Source organism: Amborella trichopoda, chromosome 9, assembly GCF_054954075.1.
Source record: "Amborella trichopoda isolate Santa Cruz 75 chromosome 9, AtrichopodaSantaCruz75HAP2 v2.0, whole genome shotgun sequence".
Taxonomy (NCBI): Eukaryota; Viridiplantae; Streptophyta; class Magnoliopsida; order Amborellales; family Amborellaceae; genus Amborella; species Amborella trichopoda.
The window spans coordinates 36757456-36778296 of NC_142344.1; the positions used below are offsets into that span (position 1 = coordinate 36757456).

General features: G+C 36.4%; 1 protein-coding gene across 8 annotated transcripts in view; it reads left to right on the forward strand.

The window, feature by feature from the left end:
* LOC18425699 (ATP binding microtubule motor family protein) overlaps window positions 1-20841 on the forward strand; it is a 79539-nt gene that overhangs the window by 7615 nt on the left and 51083 nt on the right. For 7 of the 8 annotated variants that reach the window (XR_002279520.2, XR_016040545.1, XM_011631094.3 and 4 more), the window contains 8 exons: window positions 571-770; window positions 1464-1587; window positions 1706-1800; window positions 7187-7322; window positions 9304-9369; window positions 9523-9585; window positions 9880-9930; window positions 17426-17508. Coding sequence is in view for 6 of the 8 variants with exons in the window: in XM_011631094.3 (XP_011629396.2) it covers window positions 571-770; window positions 1464-1587; window positions 1706-1800; window positions 7187-7322; window positions 9304-9369; window positions 9523-9585; window positions 9880-9930; window positions 17426-17508 (818 nt within the window). In the remaining 2 variants the exon portion in view is untranslated. The remainder of the gene's footprint in view (window positions 1-570; window positions 771-1463; window positions 1588-1705; window positions 1801-7186; window positions 7323-9303; window positions 9370-9522; window positions 9586-9879; window positions 9931-17425; window positions 17509-20841) is intronic. The other variant, XM_088846503.1, reaches the window with a different exon arrangement.

Sequence of the window (20841 nt, forward strand, 5' to 3'; positions counted from 1 at the left end):
TTAGTGCCTTGCATCACATCATGCATTTGATAACCTTGGAAGCTAATACATCCAAATTCGTATGCATTGTTATTTTTTGTGGGCTTATGGAATTTTAAGTGGGTTTTTCTTGATCCTAAGACTGGTTTTGGAAATTTTCTTAAAATTGTAGTCTGAGGCAGCATAAAAATTTGTTTCTTCAGTCTCCTGCCACTTGATGTAATTTTTTTAAATAAAATCTTATACCCATCAAAGGAATAGTAGGAATTTCTCTGACCTTAATATGATCCTAATATTGTATCTTGGTTTTTACTTTGCTTCCTTTATGGGGACCTATGCCATGTTTTGAGTTTGCAATGGCTGCGCTTGGGGTGGGCTGGGCCTGGCTCGGGGCTGGTTAGATCTCTTCCTGTTCTGGGGCTCTTCGTTAATATGGCCTAGCAAGGCGAAGAACTGACCTGCCCGGACTCAGCCCTATGGGCCACATGTGTGGGCACGCTGCCCTGCGTATTGCCGGTCCTAGCCATTTTCTTGCTATTACTCTTTGATTTGATATTTGGCTGATCATTACTAATATTTTATGAATAATAGATGGAGGTGTATGAGAAGGTGATGCGCCCCCTTGTGATGAATTTTCTTGGAGGAAAATCCCGTTTGCTGGTTGCCATGGGGCCCACCGGATCTGGTAAAACGCACACGGTTTTTGGGACTCCAATGAAACCTGGTCTGGTGCCTCTTGCTCTTCATCACCTATTTGAATGTGATGAAAACTCTCCCTTTAAGCAATCCAGGTTTGATGAAGACTGCCTTTATATGACCTTTGCTTGACTTCCACTTAGTTGTAACTAAAGTTTGTGCATAACTAATATTTTATGCTGTGATCATAAACTGCTGCATTTAGGACCGAGTTCAACTTGGTATTTATAAAGAACCAAGTTGATTTCAATGACTTCTATAAGAAAGCTACATTGGACGTGTCCGACTCCCTTGGTATAGGAATTTCATCATTGCAGGCACGTTTGCTGTTATTATGACTGTTATATGCTCATGGGGTCTCTGAAACACTGTGTTTCTCCTGGTCAACTCTAGTTTTTATGCCAATGCAGATCTGTAGTATGAAAAGTTCATGCTTTAAGAGGTGTTTATTTGAGTGTTTTGTTACTAAACTCATTAGATGGCAGTTATGATCACTACCTATTTTTGGTTTTGGGGCTAGAATTCATTTCCAGTGTTTTTGGTCTTAGAATCTGTTTCTAGTTCCAATTCTTTCCCAGATCAGTTTGACATTACCTTTTCTATGCACTTCATTTTTTCCATTTGTTTGGCCATTAGTTGGTGTGGTTAGTGTGAAAAGGACTATATGCCTCATGGAAACACTCTGTCCATTGTAATTTGAGAGCTTTTTTGTCAAATCAAATGTAGTTGATGATTCAGATACCATCAGTTGCATTGGAAGTTTATGATGGCCTGTCGTGCCTCCTCAGGTGTTTTTACATGTCAATGTTCGAGATATGCTCTGAACGTGGAAGAGGAGAGAGGATATTTGATTTGGCTCAAGATGGAAGAGAAGTGTTCTTTCAGCAATCGATTATCAAAGGTCTTCAAGAGGTGACTTCTGTAACTCTTGTTCTCCTATCTAAGTTCCTGCTGATAAGTAGTGGTGAGCTACAGATGATGCTTAATTATCAAGGATGGATAGCAAAGCTCTTTATGTTATGATCTACAGGTGGTTGTTTCTAGTGTTGCTGAAGCAGAATCTTTTCTTTCACATGGAATATCCAAACGTACTACTGCAGTGACAAATGCAAATAGCCAGTCAAGGTGTGTAGCGTGTAGATATTTAAAAAAGAATGGCATGAGTCCTTATTATATAGTACTTTATTAAGCTTATGTTGCTAGATGAATACAACTTCTTTGGTATGATAAAATTCTATATTCAAGGCCGCACATTTTAAAAGTTATTCAATTGGCTGGTATATATTTCAAGCACCAACTTGTATTTTTGTCAGTATTGATTTTGTTATTCATTTCTTTTTATCAGAATATTTGGGACTAGATAATTCAGCTTGATTTACAACTTTTGTTCATGTTGCATTGACTTATCAAGAATAAAATGCACGGTACATTCAGTGGATGAGCATGAATGTTGATGAAAAAGTAAAGACCTGCTAAATTGAGGCTTATGTAAAATGATCTAATTGGTTCTCTAAAAGTTTGAAAGAATGGATGGAGCCGAAACCAGCTTTGATAACATATTGCAACCCCAGCAAAGTTTGCTAGGAGAGAAGGAAGCCATTCAACTTGTGAAAAGTGGATCAATGGTTCTGTGCACCTTTATTGCGTAAAATGTTTGAATAGAAAGATTAGGTTATGGGTTATCCCTCTGTGGGTGTGTGTGTGGGGGGGGCGGGTGGAGAGAGAGAGAGATTATATGTACCAACAGGACTTACACCGTAGTGAAAGCCTCTTTAAAATTGGCCTAGGCATTTAGGTGGCCTAGGCATCAGGTGCCTAGGCACTAGAGGTGCTGCCTAGGCGCTGGCTTGAGCCAATGTGCCTAGGCGGCGTGTTGAAGCCCTTGGTAAGAGATTGGAAAATGCCCTTTGCTAAGGCCATTTAACATCACCTCTTAAAGGGGAAAAAGTGTTTGGGGGCATTCCAAGCACCCCAAAACCATTTTTGCTTGCTTTGGTGAGAGATAACCTCCAAAAATGAAATTTTGTTATCTTTTGAAGATTGAAAGGATTTTTGAACTTTTCGATTTCTTGCCCAACCGAAAAGCATTCCATCGTATACTTTTTGTGGCTTGAAGTGGTTGTGAAAGAGGGCTTTTGGCAAGCTACGGTTAATGATTCCAACCAAGATCAACTGCATTTGAAATGTTAGTCCATTTATTATTATTATTATTTTTTGTGTATGGTCTGTTGTTTTTTATGGATGTTTGGTTTAGGTTAATTTTTTTGTATATTTGGTTTCTGTTCATGTGTTTTTTTCAAGTTTAGCTTTGGATTTGTGGCCAATATTTAAGAATGGGTTTTGGTTTGTGTTTAATGACATTTTATTAAGATTGGGTCTCAATCTTGGTAAAATATCGTTAAAAGTAATCTAGATAGACTTTTTTCTACTTTAGCTGTCTTAAATTTTTGTTATGATTGAAATGGGACAATAATGTGATTTTTTTCTCTACTTTATTGACCCTTTTTCATTTTTTGTGAATTCTTTTTCTTTTTTGGTATTGAATTAGTGATTTTGTTAACTATTTGGGTAAGTGGGTTATCAATTTGCAAATTCTTTATAATTTTGATTCTTTTGATCTTCAATTTGCACATTCTTTTCTTGCTTTAACTTTTTTATTTTAATTATATTGCTAGTTTATAAGATTTACTTGGATTTGAGTTTTTCATGCATTTTTCTAGTTTTAGAGATGGGATTGTAAGGACTGAGATATGGATAGAGTGAGCATGTGGGGAAAGAGAGGGTTCAAATTAGAGGAACTCAATGTTGGGAAAGCTTTCTATACTTCCCCTATTGTATAGAATATCTATACTCCCCCCCCAATCTAGCCGTCAAATTTAGATTAAGTGAGCAACTAATTTTTTAATATTAAAAATATTCTCGATAAAATAAAATCGTCAAAATACCCCTGAAACTTTCGGGGTTTGTTTTGGTCATTTTATTTTTCAGGGGTATTTTTGTCATTTTATTTTATGAGAAATATTTTATATATTTTTTGCAGGTGTGAGTTTAAGATAGGAGTGGATGCCCAAAATTTGGGTTTCAAAAAAAAAATAAAAATAAAATAGTGTAGAGGTGTGAAATTTTGATTTGGTCCATTTCAACCGTCCATGTAGATCTGACGGTTGAATAAGGGAAGTATATAACTTTTATAAAGTAGGCCAAGTATAGAAAGCTTTCCCTTCGATGTTAATCATATATGAAGCAATTTAGGGTTTAGAAAACCAATCAGCCACATAGGTTCAATATCCAATTGAGTTGGGGAGGGATCTTGGAGAGCGAACTGTGTTAGTGAGATAAACCGGTACAGAGTTACAAGTGGACTTGGTGATGAAAAAGGTGTATCCAGTGTAAGGCATTGGGCAATGTTGAGCAATTGTGTTGTAAATAAAAAATGGGATGGGAAGTTTCTTCAGCCATTCCATGCTGCTGGGTACTAGACTACTAGTTGCACCAAAGTTCTTTTATGTTGACCTAGATATTGATAGGAGCGATGCAGTTATGAATTGGGTGTTAGTGCAATGGGAGTTCATTTGAGATGGTAGGTTGGCAATGTCCATTTTGCAAAGGTTATAATATTTCATAATTCAGATCAGTATTACTCAAATAGTGTATTACAATTAGTATTTACTAAGTTAATATGTTATTAAATGTTGAAATTTGGTTATGATAACTGATTACATATATATATATATATATATATATATATATATATATATATATATATATATATATATATATATATATATATATATATATATATATATATATATATATTATATTATATTATATTATTTATATATATTTCGGTATTTAACCATGATCTTTTAATCATAGTAGCACTCTTGTATCTTGATGTTATTACAACTCTCAATCCTTATATTGGAGAAATTTGTTTTTTTATATCATCCCATAAACTCTTTTACATTTTCATATACCTGTTCAGCAATCATACATTGTGCAGAATACTATTTAGTTATATTATTAGTCCAAGTTATGATTAGAATAGAATAGGTTTTTTTAAGTAAATTTTCTTGTACTACAAGGTATTGGGATACAAATAGAGTTTTTTTTTTTTTTGTTATTGTAGAGCTTATTAGCTTCTTTTTGTTTTCTTTTTATTTTCCATAGTTCTGTGGTAGGATTCAACTTGGCATATAGCATTTGCAATGCTTAAGCCCTAGCCTAAATCCGAGAGTCTATGAGCTTTATTTTCTATAACAAGTCCGTTGTTTCAAGAAAAAGCCTAGAATAATTGGGTTCAATGTGTATCACATTTTTGGTCTAATGAGGATGAGGATTATAAACTCTCCCTTAACCAGTTCCAGGCTCAGGTAAAGGAGGTGGGTTGAGTTAGGTAGGCAGCCAATGTATAACTTTGCTACATCTTATCATGATTAATGATCCCAAATCATTAGGATCAAACTTGGATGATGATAACTTGGGATATATATATGCTTATTACTTGAGCATATACAAGTATACAACTTTATAATTTCATGAAGCTCATTCTTTTTTTTCATTTTTTTACTTTTATATTAACTTATAAATTATAGGGGAATTAATGTAAATATCCATTTTTGTGGATATTTAAAAATTAAAAAATTTCTCAAAAGGATTCAAATTTTATATAAATGTTCCTTCTTTGCCCTTTTATTTTTCGTAAAATGGCCATTAGTTTGGTACGCTTTACTTCCAAACTATGTTAAAGTTGGTTTTTGCAAAGAAATATTGTCCGGTAATTAGAGTTCCGAACATATTCATGCCTTTGATAAAGTTTGGTACTGAGTACTAAGCAAATTTTAAAATAACAAAGTGAAGTATTCGTTACTCTCAGGACCCATAAGAGAGAGAATAGTTTGGGGTTGAGAGCACCCAACATAACATATAAAAGAGTAAACTTGTTCATTACTCTTAGTACCAAACTTAATTAAAGGCATTAGGAGAAAGAGAATAGTTTGGGACTGGGAGTACACAATATAACATATAAAAGAATAAACTTGTTCATTACTCTAAGTACTGAACTTAATTAAAGGCATGAATATGTTCAATACTCTTAGTACCGAACAATATTTTTTGCAAAAACCAACTTTAATACATTTTGGAATTGAGAGTGCTGAACTAATGGGCATTTTGGGAAAAATAATGGAAGGGAAAAAAGGGCATCTGTGTAAAATTGAAAATTTTCAGGACAGTTTTTAGAGATCCCATGAAAAAGCGTATTTACATTAATTTCGCAAATTTTATCTCTTAAACTGTATTAGTGGGTTGTAATATGTTTGCACCATTACTATAGTTCTTTACATTCTAGCTCTTGCATTTTCCTAGAGGTGCATACAAAGTAAAGGAACATGCTTCAACCAAGGAAGCTCAATGATGTAGTCTTCTTCAAGTTTACTTTGGGTCTAAAGGAGCATTTCAATGATTGTCCAAAGAGGGTTACTATTGCATCTAATGTCATGGATGATGGCAGTGAGTGATGCTGGGATTGAAGAGGTCTTCCCTGGTGATGTTCGACTTGTGATGTGGTTGAGGGGGCTTCAAGACAAGCTTTCGACCCAAGGAGGACCACTAGATCGATGGCAACCACAACTCCTCATTCACATGGGAGGAGGGAGATTGAGAAGTTGGAGGCCTATTTGGGAAAAAATGGGGGCAATTAGGTTGAAAAGGGTGATGAATTTGATGATGATAGCCTGGAATTATTTGGAGGCTCTCGTGACAATGCTAATGATTACATGGAAGATTGAAGATTGAAGACTAAATCATTTATATTTTATTATTGTATTGTTTCGCTCTTCTTATTTTCATGATATTGTGGATTGGATATTTATGGAGTTCGTGAGCTGTGGATAGGTGGCTATGTTCTGGTATTTCAATGTTTGAGCACGTTATAGTATTGGACCATACATGGAGCCATGGGCTTACATATTTTGCTCTACGGAATTGACATTTTGATTTTATATATGTTATTTCTAGTGTCATTTACTCTTTGTGGTTGTCAGTTAGTTTACTCCGACATCTATTGATTTATTACATTTGTGAAATGTGATTCAGTGATTGCAATGTGGTTCAGCTTGAGGTGTGTGTGTGTGGGTGGGTGTGGGTGTGTGGATGCATGTGTGTGGGCATGTGTGTGTCAACAAGCATACATATACACAATTAATATGCACTTCTATTGCATGTATATATGCATGTACATCTTTTGGTATACACATATATGTATATGTGTCTGGGGCTCCTTGAAACTGACGTGCCTAGGTGGCCAGACCCCCTTGGGCACCTAGGTGTTGCCCATAAATTTTTGAACCTTGACCTTCAAAAACACATAACATATTTGTTATTGTGTTTCTTTTGTCTATGCTGTGTACTGGTTCATTCAGTAAAGTTCTATGTGATGCTTTATACCATACTTTAGGAGTCTTTTAGTCCTTTCAAGAATTCCAACATATTGCTCTGCATTCTAATGCAGCCGTTCACATTGCATCATTAAAATTCGTGGCATTCCTGTAGAGACATTTGATCGGAAACATGAGATGCAGAATGTTGCTGTCCTAAATATTATTGATCTTGCTGGAGCTGAAAGAGAGAAGAAAACAGGGAATCAGGTTTGTTTGATTTATTATTTATGCATTGGAGTTTACTCTTTTGCTATCCCATTGGTTTAGATTCTGAAGTACCTTTTGAGCTTTGTTATTGTTTGTGGAATTGCCTTTAGGTCTAAACATTGAGTTCAGAATAGGTGGGAAGATAACTGAATAACAGTGTTCGAAAAATCGAAACGGCCTTGGAACCGGTCAAGGGCCGGTTCCGAGTAATCGGTAAGCTGGCCTAATTGGGCAAGTCCCGGCCGGTCAAAAAAGTGTTCAAAAACTAAAAAAATACAAAAAAAATCTAAAAAAGAATATGTAAAATATATTTAAAGCATGATTAAACAAAGCACATCTAAATGAAATTGAAAATTAGTGAAAAAATTGATTTTAAAAATCGATTTGTGCCTTGGGGTACTTTTGAAAATTTTCAACAAAGATGGGAAATATTAAAATAAGTATTCGTGGTCAAAACACTTTCCAATCTTTACCAAAATGTTAAAAAAATTTAAAAATGTATTACAAACAAATTCCTTATTTTTTTGGATTTTATATAATGTTTTTTGAAATTTTTTTAAGAATACACAGCTGGATCACCAAACTGGCCAAAATTGGAACCAGCCAGTGCCCAGTTCCGATCTAACAGGCTGGTTCCGATTTGAACCAGCCGATATTGCAACACTACTGAAGAATTTCATTTTGGTTTTTGAAGTTAGTTTGTATATGTTAATTCAACTTATTTTTTACTTCTTACCTCCAAATCTAATCATGTAATGGTAAGTCAAGCTGGATTTATCTGTTGGGTTAATTATTGCTGGATGAAAGCAATGGCAAATACATAAAGGAGTGCCTCTTGATATCTGGGCTTGATGTAGGACATGCAATATCTTATCTGAGTACTAGTTGTGTAAGACTTTAAGTACATGGAATGAGTACAGGGCTAAGGAGACATAAGTCCTTTATTCTGATTGATGATACATCCATGGAAATGTTCTTATGCTTGTACGATATACATGACAATATATCCTTACCAAATATTAAAGCCCAAGTGCATCCTAATTTAATACAATACGATACACAATTATTTATGGTCACTAAGTTGAATTTCTATTAGTAAAATAGTTGTCAATGTTATTAATATTTACTATTTGTTTTTTGTGTTAATCTATTATCATTTTATTCCTTCTTGTTTATCAATATTGCGTGCAAAACTTCTTTTTATAACAACCATACATTTCAAAAGGGTTGCTTTCCTTTCTAGATTCGACATTAATGAAGTGAGTGTTCTATTCTTTGCTTTGCATTATATATGGAGTCCTTTGTCTAAATATGTACTTTGTGTCTTGCTATAGGTATTCCTATTTCAAGAAGTCAATTATTTAAATAACTTGTTTTCATGGATAATGGGGCTTGCGATTTTCATTTAATTATTAGAAATTGGGATAAAGCTTGTTTGTTTTTCATTTATTTTACTTTTTTGGCTGTGGGACTGGGGGTTTTGTTGGTTACCCACTCTTTATGTTTCTTTGTAAAAAAAGCATATATGCCATTGCTCCTCTGGGCAAAGGTTGTTCTCAGAAAGAACTAAAATATATTGAAAAAGGTAGCCCCCCCTTTCCCTTTTCATCACCCATAAGTTAGTTAAGAATGAAGAGTACATGAATAGGTAAAAGGAACTTAGTCCTTTGCCATTACAATTCCCATAAACCATCTAGTGGTTTTGTTTTTGAGGGTTTCACTTTTCATCATTCGTTCTCACACTTATTATTTTTTGCATATTTTATGCCTCTGGCTTCCCTTTTTCTTTTTCTTGGGCTATCAGTTGTCCGGCAGTTTTTTTGAAGAGTTTATTAAATATTATAGTTCGATTTTTTGTGGCAATCATGTGGTCTTGGAAATCTGGTAGAAATAGTTCATTGCTATGCTTTTGATGTTAAATGCTTACTTTAGTTCTGGCTTATTTGGTGACTAGAGCTTACCAGACTTTTTTGTTTTGTAGGGAGCAAGATTATTAGAAAGCAACTTCATTAACAACACCTCTATGGTTTTTGGCCTTTGCTTAAGAGTATGATGAAAGGGATTTGGAGTATAGATTTTTGTTGATTTCTACATATACAATAATTAGTTACCTCTTTTCTGGAAATTATTTCATTGTTTTAAGATGAAGATGGATGTTCCATGTTCAAACTATGAAATTTAATCTGTGTTTTTATTCTAGGCCCTGCTAGAGCATCAGAAGTTCCCCAAAAGACCATTTCAAAAGCACTTCCAGAATTCTTTGGTATGCGTGTTTCCTTTGTTTTTAATTTATATTGTCCAGACTGTTATCTTTGCAAATAGAATGCAACTGTTTTTTTCATCCATGTATGTTTCTATTGATGTCTATATCTGTGGATCTTTGAAGTTATTCATACGTGGGTGTTCGTATCAATATTGTGTATGTGCTGGCTTGCATTTGTCTAAACAAACTTTTTCTTTTTGACTATGGGGCTTGTATAATGCGTGCTAATGCCTTGTCTACTTTAGGGTTTGGAAGCTTAGGATTGACATGGGTCATTTTGTTTTTATGTTGCAGCTAACCAGATATATTAGAGATTATTTGGAAGCCAAGAAAAGAATGGACTTGGTAGGCTTTCTGTGCTTGTTGTATTTACTTTAGAACTCAGATGGGGCTAAGAACATCTTTAAGTTGATAGTGGCTATTTCCCTTTTTTGGCATTCAATTAGTTAATACATTTTGTTGTGGTGCCGGTCTGGGCTTATGCTGATTTTTTTTCTAAATAGACTTATTATGTTCTCTGCTGTCATATTTTGTGCAATATTCTTTGTTTGAATTAATGGGTAATCTTTGTTTTATAAGCTGCTGTTGTTTTGGTGGATAGCATCTTCATGCTCCTAGGAGTCAACCTGGATCTTCAAAGACTTGCTCTTAGCACCTTCATGATATCATAACCATGCTTCTGGTCAAAGTCTATGATAGAACCTTCATTCTCCAGGAACTTCTATGACCCAGTTTGGAGTTTTTGTTGCATCCCCAATATGTCCCATTTATAGTACAACTTTGGCAGATTACTCGAGACAAGTGAGCCACACCAAATGCTGAGGTGAAGGGTCAATGCATATAAAGCCTCATTGTCTGCAACTTATATGCCACCATACGGGCCGTATATGCATGACAGAGTGCTTTTGCTTCCACAAGCCTCATGTCTTACTTTAAAATAGTAAAACATGTAATGTAGTTATGGATTGAGACAAGGAATAAGGGATTGGGGTTGTCAAATTCAGTTCTGTTTTTTAAGGAGTTGGCTTTCAGAATGGTGCATTGGTTTTGTCAGATTTGTATTCTGTTTCTCAGGATTTCGGTGGGTGGGTGGTATTATTTAATAACCATGGGGGACCATCTAATATTATCATACATAAACTTTGTATAATTGTTGATTATTAGAATGATTAAATAACCCCCCTACATATATCAATGATTGCAGTTTTGTAGGCCATAAATATCCCTGTAGATTTGGCGTGACATAAGACCGTTTGGTGATCAAACAGTTTGACATGTGTCCCGTGAATGATAAAAAAGCTGATAGACACCTATATATGCAGCTGCAAGTACATCAGTGTATCATACAACATCAGAACCCCCCTGAAACTGGCGCAAAAGTGGTGAGGAGTGACAATTTTTCAGTAGATAATCACAGATGATCATGTCACTCTTTGTAAATTGGGTTAGCAGATGGCGATCTAGTCTATAGAAGGCAACTAAGGGAGAGGGTGTGAGAGAATATCACTAAGCCTTTTTTGAGTAGAATGACCACCAAACTAGCATGCTATTTGTGAATATATGGAGCTAGTGAATCTCAATGGATCGAATGACTGCCAACAGTAGCATTCTATTTGTGAACATCTGGAGCTAGAGAATCTCAATGGATGCATAAAACATGGTCTCTTGCTCAGTCTCAGTACTGGACTTGGGAATAATCTCTTTCTTGTTGCAATTTTAAAAGAGGAAAGAATCTCCTAGAAATATTTGATAAGCAACTGTCGATTAATGAGTTTCCAGAGATCCAACCAAATTAAATCAGCCCTGGCACCAAGCTGCAGTTCAGATGTGGAAGACAGAAAAAGACCATGTTAAGGTATATATCAGCTTAGCAAATAATAATATCACTCAACTCTTGAGGAGCCTAAATAAACTTAAACATGGAGTAACAACACAAATGGTATCAGGTCCAGCATAGCGGAGTTATAATAGTTGTCCAAGTGTCTGTCGACTTGGTATTAGATCGAGAAGTATTGCTTTATTTGCTGCAAGGTGCTGAGAATGTCGTATGCCTGAGGTTTCCACGAGTGCCTGAGATATCCACTAGCAGTAAGATTACTGCTGAGAGGCAGTGGTCCCTTTAGAAGACTAAGTAATCTGTGGACTAGTAAACTATGGTAGGGCCCCCATGTTAGTCTTATCATATTGCTGTATGAGTTGGTCTGTTTAAGTTATGGTGTTTATGGGCTTCTTGAGGGTGGTCATTAACTTTATTTCATATTACTAACATTTTGTTTCCTACTTCCTCATTGCAAAATTTTAATAGGATGCACATTGATGCATTCATTCTTTCCTACAAAACTGGGTGTGATGTGAAATTTTCTTATAAAGTAGTTGAATGTGTGCTCTTTTTCCTCGTACATGTCTTCCAGTCTTTAGGTTGCATTATAAGGATGTTATTTTGTGCTTAAAGCCTTTGAAATCCATGTCTGAGGCAGTTCTGTCAGAATTTGGACATTCATAACTTAAGGCATACAGATGTTTTTAACAGTACTATAATTTAGTCATGCTTTTGTTTTGGCTGTTTTGTAGTATGTATGAGCATTTACCCATTATTATTATTTTTTGGGTAAGTCAGTGGGGGAGACGGCCCCCTACCCGTTTTTTCATTAATAAAAGAGCAGAAAAAAACAATTAACGTACAACCCTATAGTAGGAAAATTGCGCCAGATCATGTAATAAAAGAGAGGAAAGAAAATCTGGTGGTCTATAGCGCCACACAGTAGCACCAGGGTCAGCAGATGCCCTCTTAGCTAGGGCATCAACAACCATGTTTGCCTCCCGAAAAACATGTGTAATGGACCATCGTTGAGATGAATGGGGCACTGCATCGATTCTGAATGATATCACAAGCAAGGCCGAATTACTTTCAATCTGTATTGGAAAGCAATTCTTTTGATGAACCAATTGAATTCCTTCCTCAAGTGCCAAAAATTCTACATCGTTATTAGAAGCAAAATCAAAATGTTTTGCAAAAGCAGCAATGAAACTACCCTATCTGTTCCTGATGGCTCCACCACCACTTGCTAAACTTGGATTTCTCATTTAAGCACCATCAATATTGAGCTTGTAATTTTGATCTTCAGGAAAAGACCATGCCACCGGAATAAGGGATTTTGACCTCTGCTGACGCCAAGTTATCTGAAGATTACCGATTATGGCCTTTTCTGATAAATGGAAAGACCACTTTTTAACTTCTGCTAATGCCTGAACATGTAAGATAATCCGTTTCACAATAAGCTCTCTTCTGGTGGATCTTGACTCAAAGACTCTTCTGTTGCGCTCTTCCCATAGAAACCAAATAGCTGTAAACAAGATGGAAAACCAAACATTACGAAGTCCATGTGATTTAAACCTGAAAAGTAACCACTACCTAAGTAAATCAGAGACAGAAGTATTAAAGACAAACCGTTTTCCACATCTCCAAGCTCATGATCTCCATACACCTTACACAAAAGCACATTGGAATAATAGATGAACAAGACTGTTATCATGGTTGTTACAAAAGGGACATAAAGAGTCTAGTTGCATACCCCGCTGCTGCAATAAAAATGAGGTGGGCAATTGATTATGCAAGGCTAGCCATGAGAACCATTTTGCCCGTGGGTAGCATTAAGAGGACCAAAGTGTACGGAAAATAGGTTGTGATGAACCTTGATGCCTAATAAAATCCCATGCCCCTTTAATAGAAAATAGGCCATTAGCAGAGTGAATCCAGACCAGTGAATCCTTTTTGGGCTGTAGAGGAAGAGTATAATTCTCAGACTCCCTCCATATATTTCTCAAAAAATGGGATGTGGCTGAACCCAAGACTGAGGTGAACCTCTGATAAATTTTGAAACCCTCCTTCCTGCAGTAGCCTCCAAATCCTCCTAAATGTCATTATCATGCAAATCTAAAAGTGACTGACCTGCTAACCATGGATCCACCAAAAAATCCACCATCTGACCGTTACCAATATTCCACTGTACATTACCTTTCAAGTGGAATAAGTTAAGTAAAATCTCCTTCCATGCATGAGAACATCATCTTCTTCCTTCAGCCTCCCATATAGAGGAATTTCTAAAATATTGATGTTTGAAGAACCGTGCTAACAACGAGGATGGATTTTCCAAAATCCTCCATGTTAACTTCATCATTCCTGCGTTGAAATCCGCCATTTTCCATACCCCGTGGCCTCCTTCAACCAGAGTGAGACACACTGTTTTCCATTTTATACAATGAACACTTGTTTTCTCTGCTTCATCGGCCTATAAGAAGTTCCTCTGTAGTCTCTTTATCATATTACATGTTTTCTTTGGGAGAATGAAAGATAACAATCAGAAAACTGCTGGTGTTCCGAGTACAGGCTGAAGCAACTGAAGTCGACCTGCATATGAGAGGCATAAAGGCTACCATGACCAAATCTTATCAAACACCTTACCCACCAGACTATGGCAATAATTGTGCCTCAGATGTCCACGAAATATTGTGGGCCTTAGTAGCGGACTGGAAGGACTCCCTCAACAAACTTTAACTCCCTCAGAATTCTCCCACGTCCTCCCCGTGGTACTCCAAAGAAAAAAACCTTGCTTTTAGATGAATTCAAAATCTGACCAGTACTCCTTTTAAACTTAGAACTAAGTTCATCCATAGCAGTGGCAAAAGAAATGGATGCCGCATAGAAAATAAGCACGTCATCAGCATAAAAAAGATGAGAGACTCCATAGTCACACCCTGGGAACCATGCCTTGCAATATAACACAATCAAGCTGCCTACTAAAGAAATCCATGACCAGCAAAAATAGATAAGGAGATAGAGGATCCCCTTGCCTCAAACCTCTCTTTCCTTTAAAATATCCCTTGGGTGAGCCATTCCTCAAAACAGAGAAGAAGCGAACCCAAGAAACAAATAGCTCAGGAAAGCCCAAAGCATGCATCCTACCCACAATAAAATCCCAGGAAACCCTGTCATAGGCACTTCTCAAACCGATTTGCAGACACATTTTAGGCCGAGCTGAATTCCTATGGCAAAGAGACATAAGTTCATTTACCATAAGAATATTATCTGTAATAAGCCTACCTTTCAAAAATGCAGCTTGCATAGGGTCGATAAAATTAGCAAGAACAACTTTTCGCTGATTAGAAATTACTTTGCTGATCTTTTCTTTTGTTAATGTTACTGTTAACTTTATCAAAAAAAAAGAAAAAAAAAGAAATCAATTTGCTGATGATTTTGTACAAGACATTACACAACCGTATAAGTCGAGGTCTTTTATCACCCTAGGTGCATCCACTTTAGGAATCAAACATATAAAAGTGGAATTGATTTGCTTGAGAAGCTTACCTTAGTGAAGAAATTTTTAAGGGCCAAAAATAGATCCTTTTTACCATTCAAACTTGTAGAATTCCACTGAAAACCCATCCGGACCTGGGGCACTTTCATTTTTTTTATGCTAAATGCATGCTTTGATCTCCTCCATATTTACTGCGTCCGCTAATTTGTCCTTCTGAGAATAATTGAGATGAAATGGCGACAAGAACTGATCAACCATGTGCAGGTCAATATTGCTCTCCTGAGCTAATTGATCTTTAAAAAAGCGAATCATATGATTTTCAATGTCAGCCTTAGTAGACCAAAAATTCTCATGCTGATCTTTTAAAGAGATAATTCTATCATTCCTCCTTCTCACCACAACCGATAGATGAAAATATTTGATATTGGAGTCCCCTTTTTTTAACCAGTTTTGACGTGATTTTTGCCTCCAGAATCTTTTTTCATGGCCCAGAAGAGTTTGCAATTTTTTAGTACACTCTTTTTCCTCATACATGAATGTCTCATTGGAAGGATCCATGTGTAAGCTATCATGCAAAGATGATAGTTGATCTCAAACTATTGCAATGGATTTCCCCAACATAGGCAAACACATCCTTGTTCCATTACTAAAGGTCAGCCCTAAGCCTCTTATGTTTAGCAACAAAGCGATACATGGGTGTCCCCCCACTTGGCATTGCCAGGAATAAAGATAACATGTAAAAAAGTGTGATGCTGCTCCCACATAGAGAAATACTTAAAAGGTTTGGGCCCAACCGGAGCCAAATAAAAAATAGAGACAAGTAAGGGACAATGATCTGAGGTGCCTGTAGGGAGTAACTGGATTTTGGATTCAGGGAAGGCCAAAACCCAATTAGTAGTTGCTAATGCTCGGTCCAACCTTCTTCTAATGCATCTTTTGCTCAATTGGTTATTAGACCAAGAGAACCACCCTTTGACTGCACCAAGATCAGCAAGAGCACAGTCCGACATTACTTGAGCAAAATCGCCTAAATCTGGTGGTAAAGAACTGCTAGCCCCCACTTTTTCCGAGGAATCCAATAGAGTATTAAAATCCCCTAATCCCAGCCAGGGAAAAATAATAGTTGCTCCTATATCCCTCATATGGTCCCAAAGCATGGCCCTTTGGGACACATAATTAGATGCATAAACTCCTGAAACAACTGGGATGTGTCCATTACAAGCGGGTAGCCTGCACAAATATCATTTGACCATTTACATCAATCATTTTGATTGAGTAAATTAAAGGATTCCATAGGACTAAAATTCTGGATCTACCCTCGATCTCATTAGCAATAAAGTTATTATAGAATCCCAACTTTTTAGACCTAATACGGCTCAACTATATAGGATGCTTAGTTTCCAATAAGAAAAGAATACCAATATTATGTTGTCCTTTTAAAACCCCAATATCCGATATTCTGCCCCGGCCTCGAAGGCCCATGACGTTCCACGCTGCAATTGACATAAATAAAATTAAAGGTTTGGTTGTTTGGTATGGGAAACCTTACCTTCAGAAGTTGTAGGAGCACGTTGAGCCTTATAAGGTAACCCCTTCTTGTCACTAGTAGCTACTAGAGTTAATCCTTTCATATCACCTAAAGCTGATAAAAAATGCCCCTTCTTGATACCAGTAGCTGCCAAAAGAGAATTTCTGATGCCCAATACATCATTGGTGACCTTGGCAATTTGATCCAAACTCTATGGGCAACCTCCATCTCCTTCGTAGAACGGAATTGAAAAATCAAGAAGCCCCTATCAGCAGAGAATACTTCAACATCACGCTCAAGCCTCCACATTTTCTTCAACATCTCTTTCATGTAATTCCAATCGGGTCTGCGGCCTAAGAAATACCCCAATAAGCAGTTTTCCCACCTACTCCGACATGAGTTGATCTACTTTTAAATTTTGACATTATTAACTCTATGACAGTGCAACATTTGAGGTGATGCTTTTCGGAATATCCCATACTCATGGAGCTTCATAGGATATGATCAATAAGTTTTCTCCATGCAGATCTGTAATTTCCGAGGTGCTACCTCTAGTAGAACTCCTCATGCTCCAATAGTCCAATATTCTCTGCCCATATTTAAGTTCCATTCTGGTGCTGTCTTAATTCCATTTTCTTTTTTAGGTTTATAAATGTGTTTGAGTTGATTTACTTGCTCTGGTTTCGTTTAGCAAATTCAGTTTTGCTCAAAGGGTGCATTGCATATATTCTTTCCACATCAATTGGGTTAAAATTATTATGTCTTTTTCTAGTTTCCCTAACATTTTGTTATGCAATATTTTAATTATTTGCTATTAGGCATATATTGTATTGCTTCAAGAATCTTTATTATGGTTTTAAATTCAATTTATGGGAGTTGACTTGTTCATTACATAGGGAGCTCCTTTTGGTCATGGCTTGAAGGTCAGAGTGCGTATCTTTTTGTTTTATAGACAACTAAACCATACTCTGTCTGTTGAATCTTTACTACCGTGTAGATTTTAACAGTGAGCACTGGGGAGGATGATCATGTTGATACATCTTTTGTGCTGAGGCAGGCTTCTCCTTATGCGAATATCAAGTACTGTTTGTCAAACTTTCGGCTTTGTCTATTTTGATGTACAATTTAAGTATGTTCTTTTTACATTATGGTGGTATTGATCCAAAATTAAGGAATGCAGCCGTGACATGACATGTAGAGTCAATGTATAGTTGATCATAGATTTCTACTTTTTGGTTTGAAAAGGACTTGAGAATCTGAGGAGCTTAGTTTGTTACTTATGTATTAGCAGTGATAATAGTGCAAAGGTTGAGGTTTCAACAAATGCATGGTTCCAAATAATTTCTCTAAAGAATGTTGGAATTGGAGCACAAATATTTTACATGCTGTGCATACAATATTTAGAATAATCCATTGCCTACATTGTCATATAGTCTTTCTTTGCATGATTCGTTCTTTGTTTTTTTGAATGTTAAATTGGGATCTGGTGAGATTGGAACTTTAGACATCACGTTGTGGCATTGCCACCCTGAGGACCTCTGCCTAGAGCTTTCCTGCAAATTTGCATCTCTATGTCCATTTGTTGCCAACCTCACAATTGTATGTATACTTCCTCTTTAAAAGATGGTAAGTGCACTGATATATTTATCAATCCTTCAGAATGATACATGTCATCTCCATTGTAGACGCCCGAATCTGCCATTCAGTATGGTATTGGAGATGACGTTCATATTCATAACATTTTGCTAGGATTCATGCATAATATTTTACGATCCCTGGAAGAAAGGAGTGAAGATTCTGGCCAAAGTGATGGAAATTGTTAAGATGGTTTTTTTTTTTTTTTTCTTCAGAAAGGAGTTTCCTATGGATTTTAATTTAGAAATGGGATTGGTCATTTCCCAACTGACTGAGCAATTAGTGAGTTTTAAAGCTACACATGGTTGGACTTGTTTGCCTGGTTTCATTTTTAATGGTGTATCTCTGAATGTAGCTTCATAAGATAGAAGAGTCTATGCTTGTTACATGCTCTGGGTGCTATATCGTCTGCTTCAAGAGGGAAATCAGTTGCCATAGATTGTTCACAAATCACTAAAAATATGGCCACCTAGATTCTCAGGGTGATGAAGTGAAAGCCCTCAAAGAATTTGACCTTTGGATATCATGTGTGATAGTGCATGTAATGCGAAAAATGAAAACTGATGATTCATATCTCTCTGTTTGGATCATGATTATATCTACACATGGATATCTTCCAGATCAGGCTCCTCTAGAATTCTAAGGCTTATATACCACAGAAATGGATCTATTTGTCTCAAGAGCTGTGTAAACTCTAATATGGATTGGAAAAGCAATTTTGAAAGTCCATGGAATGAGTCTGGGTGAAGGAGCTGCTGTCCTGCTTTCTCATCAAACCTTAAAACAACCCTGATGTTGGTGGAATATGCACTAGGAGCTCTCTTTAGATAGTGGCAACCAACAACTTATCTTTTATTGAATTCCACTCAGTGTTCCAAAAAACGCCGGGCAGCGCCTAGGCTGATGCCTGGACAGGCGCCCCAGTAAAATAAGAAGTTGTTTAAGGTCAGATTTTGTGTGAAAAAAAAATGAAAAACACATATTGGGACGTATTTTAGTTCATAATTCCATGCACTTTAAATTCAAAGAGCAAACTTTGAAGTTTAACTTCAAATCATTAGGCATTAGAGTACTAGACCATATCCATAGTCCATACCATAATCTAAACTCCATGCACACCATAGTTCATACACAGTAAAAACGAAAAATAAGAAAATATAATCCAAGATAGAAACTTGGCAAGACATCGATTCATCATCAAGAAAATGAAAGAAAATAAGAAATAACACATAAGAGTTAGGGGGCACATCAAATATTTATAGTCCACAAGTCCACATACACTCCTTCGTATTCAATCTAGTTTTTTGAGGTTTCCATCTCTCTAAAATGGGCTCTAATAGGGTTTAGGTTTGAAATGAATCTAAACTCCACCATTTTCCCCTCTTAAAAATGCCGCTTAACAAGGGGCATTTTTGCCCTTGGGTGGGGCGCATGCTGCCTATGTTTACCGCCTCACCCAAGCCCCCTGGACCGCCTAGGTGCTAGACGGTTCGCCTTTTGGAAGGTGCTAGGTGTGTGAGTGAGTTGAAGGCCAACCCCAAAGGTATTCTGGTTGTACATGCTGAATTAACCCAATGTCTTATAAGAGCGTACAAAATGGGACTGGAGTGAGTTGAGGTATCAAGGCTATACTTAGTTGTCTTAGAGCTAGCTATTCATTGATTTATGATGTAGGCCTTTATCCAAGATATGCAAGGCATTTGAATCGGGAGACTATCCCACAAGCTAGTAAATATGCCTCAATTTGGAAGCTAGGAAGGGTGTTTCTCCAATTTGGAAGTTTTAGATTCTTGAGTGAACCAGGCCAACCCATACCTTTGATTTTTTGTGGGAGATTTGATGTTATCATTCAAAAGGAAAACATGGAGTTGGCTTATTATTAGGCATAACATGCTCGTGGATCTCCTCACATAGGTGGCTTAAATGTTTTGCTAAACTTTTGTGGTGACCATGGAGCCATTAAGTGCCAATGTTTGAAAATTCGACCGCCTAGCGCGGGCACCCTAGGCGGTGCCTTGCTCGCCTAGGTGGGTGCCTAGTGCCTGTGCCAATGCTTGCATCTTGGCCTTTTCCCTTCTTTCTTACATTGCAAATTATATATTTTATTTTATAATACTACATAGTGCTAGCATTATTACTATGTATTGACAGTTGTTGTACTATAATATATTAGAGTACCATAGTACGATAGTAAATTATGGTACTAGGTATTATATTACTTTAGATTATTGTAATACGATAATACTATGTACATATTATAAAGTGTTATATTATATTAATATTATATATTATATGGTACTATATAGTACTAGCCATTATTGTAAGGACCATTACAATACTATAGTACTAAACAGATTTATATATTTGCTTTGTGGGGTAGAATGTTGGGCGATCAAGAAACAACATACCCATAGGATGAGTGTAGTTGAGATGAGGATGCTGAAATGGATGAGTGGCAAGCAGTGTTCGCAAAATCGAACTAGAACGGTTAACCGGACATGGGGTTGGGAGCGGTTTGAAATGGAACTGGACTAACCGGGGTGGTTAACCGGATCAACTGGTTAAGTAGATTTTTTTTTTTTAAATGGATCCACCCCCCCCACAAAAAAAAAAAAAAAAAGAAAAAAAAAAAGTTTAGATTAAGTGTGTACTATCATATTACATACAAAAAAATTGAAACAACTTTTTACATAAATTAATATTTGAATACTATGGAGATATGCAAGATAATTTATAATTTGACATTAATTCAATTGATGAAGTTACAAAGTCCAACTA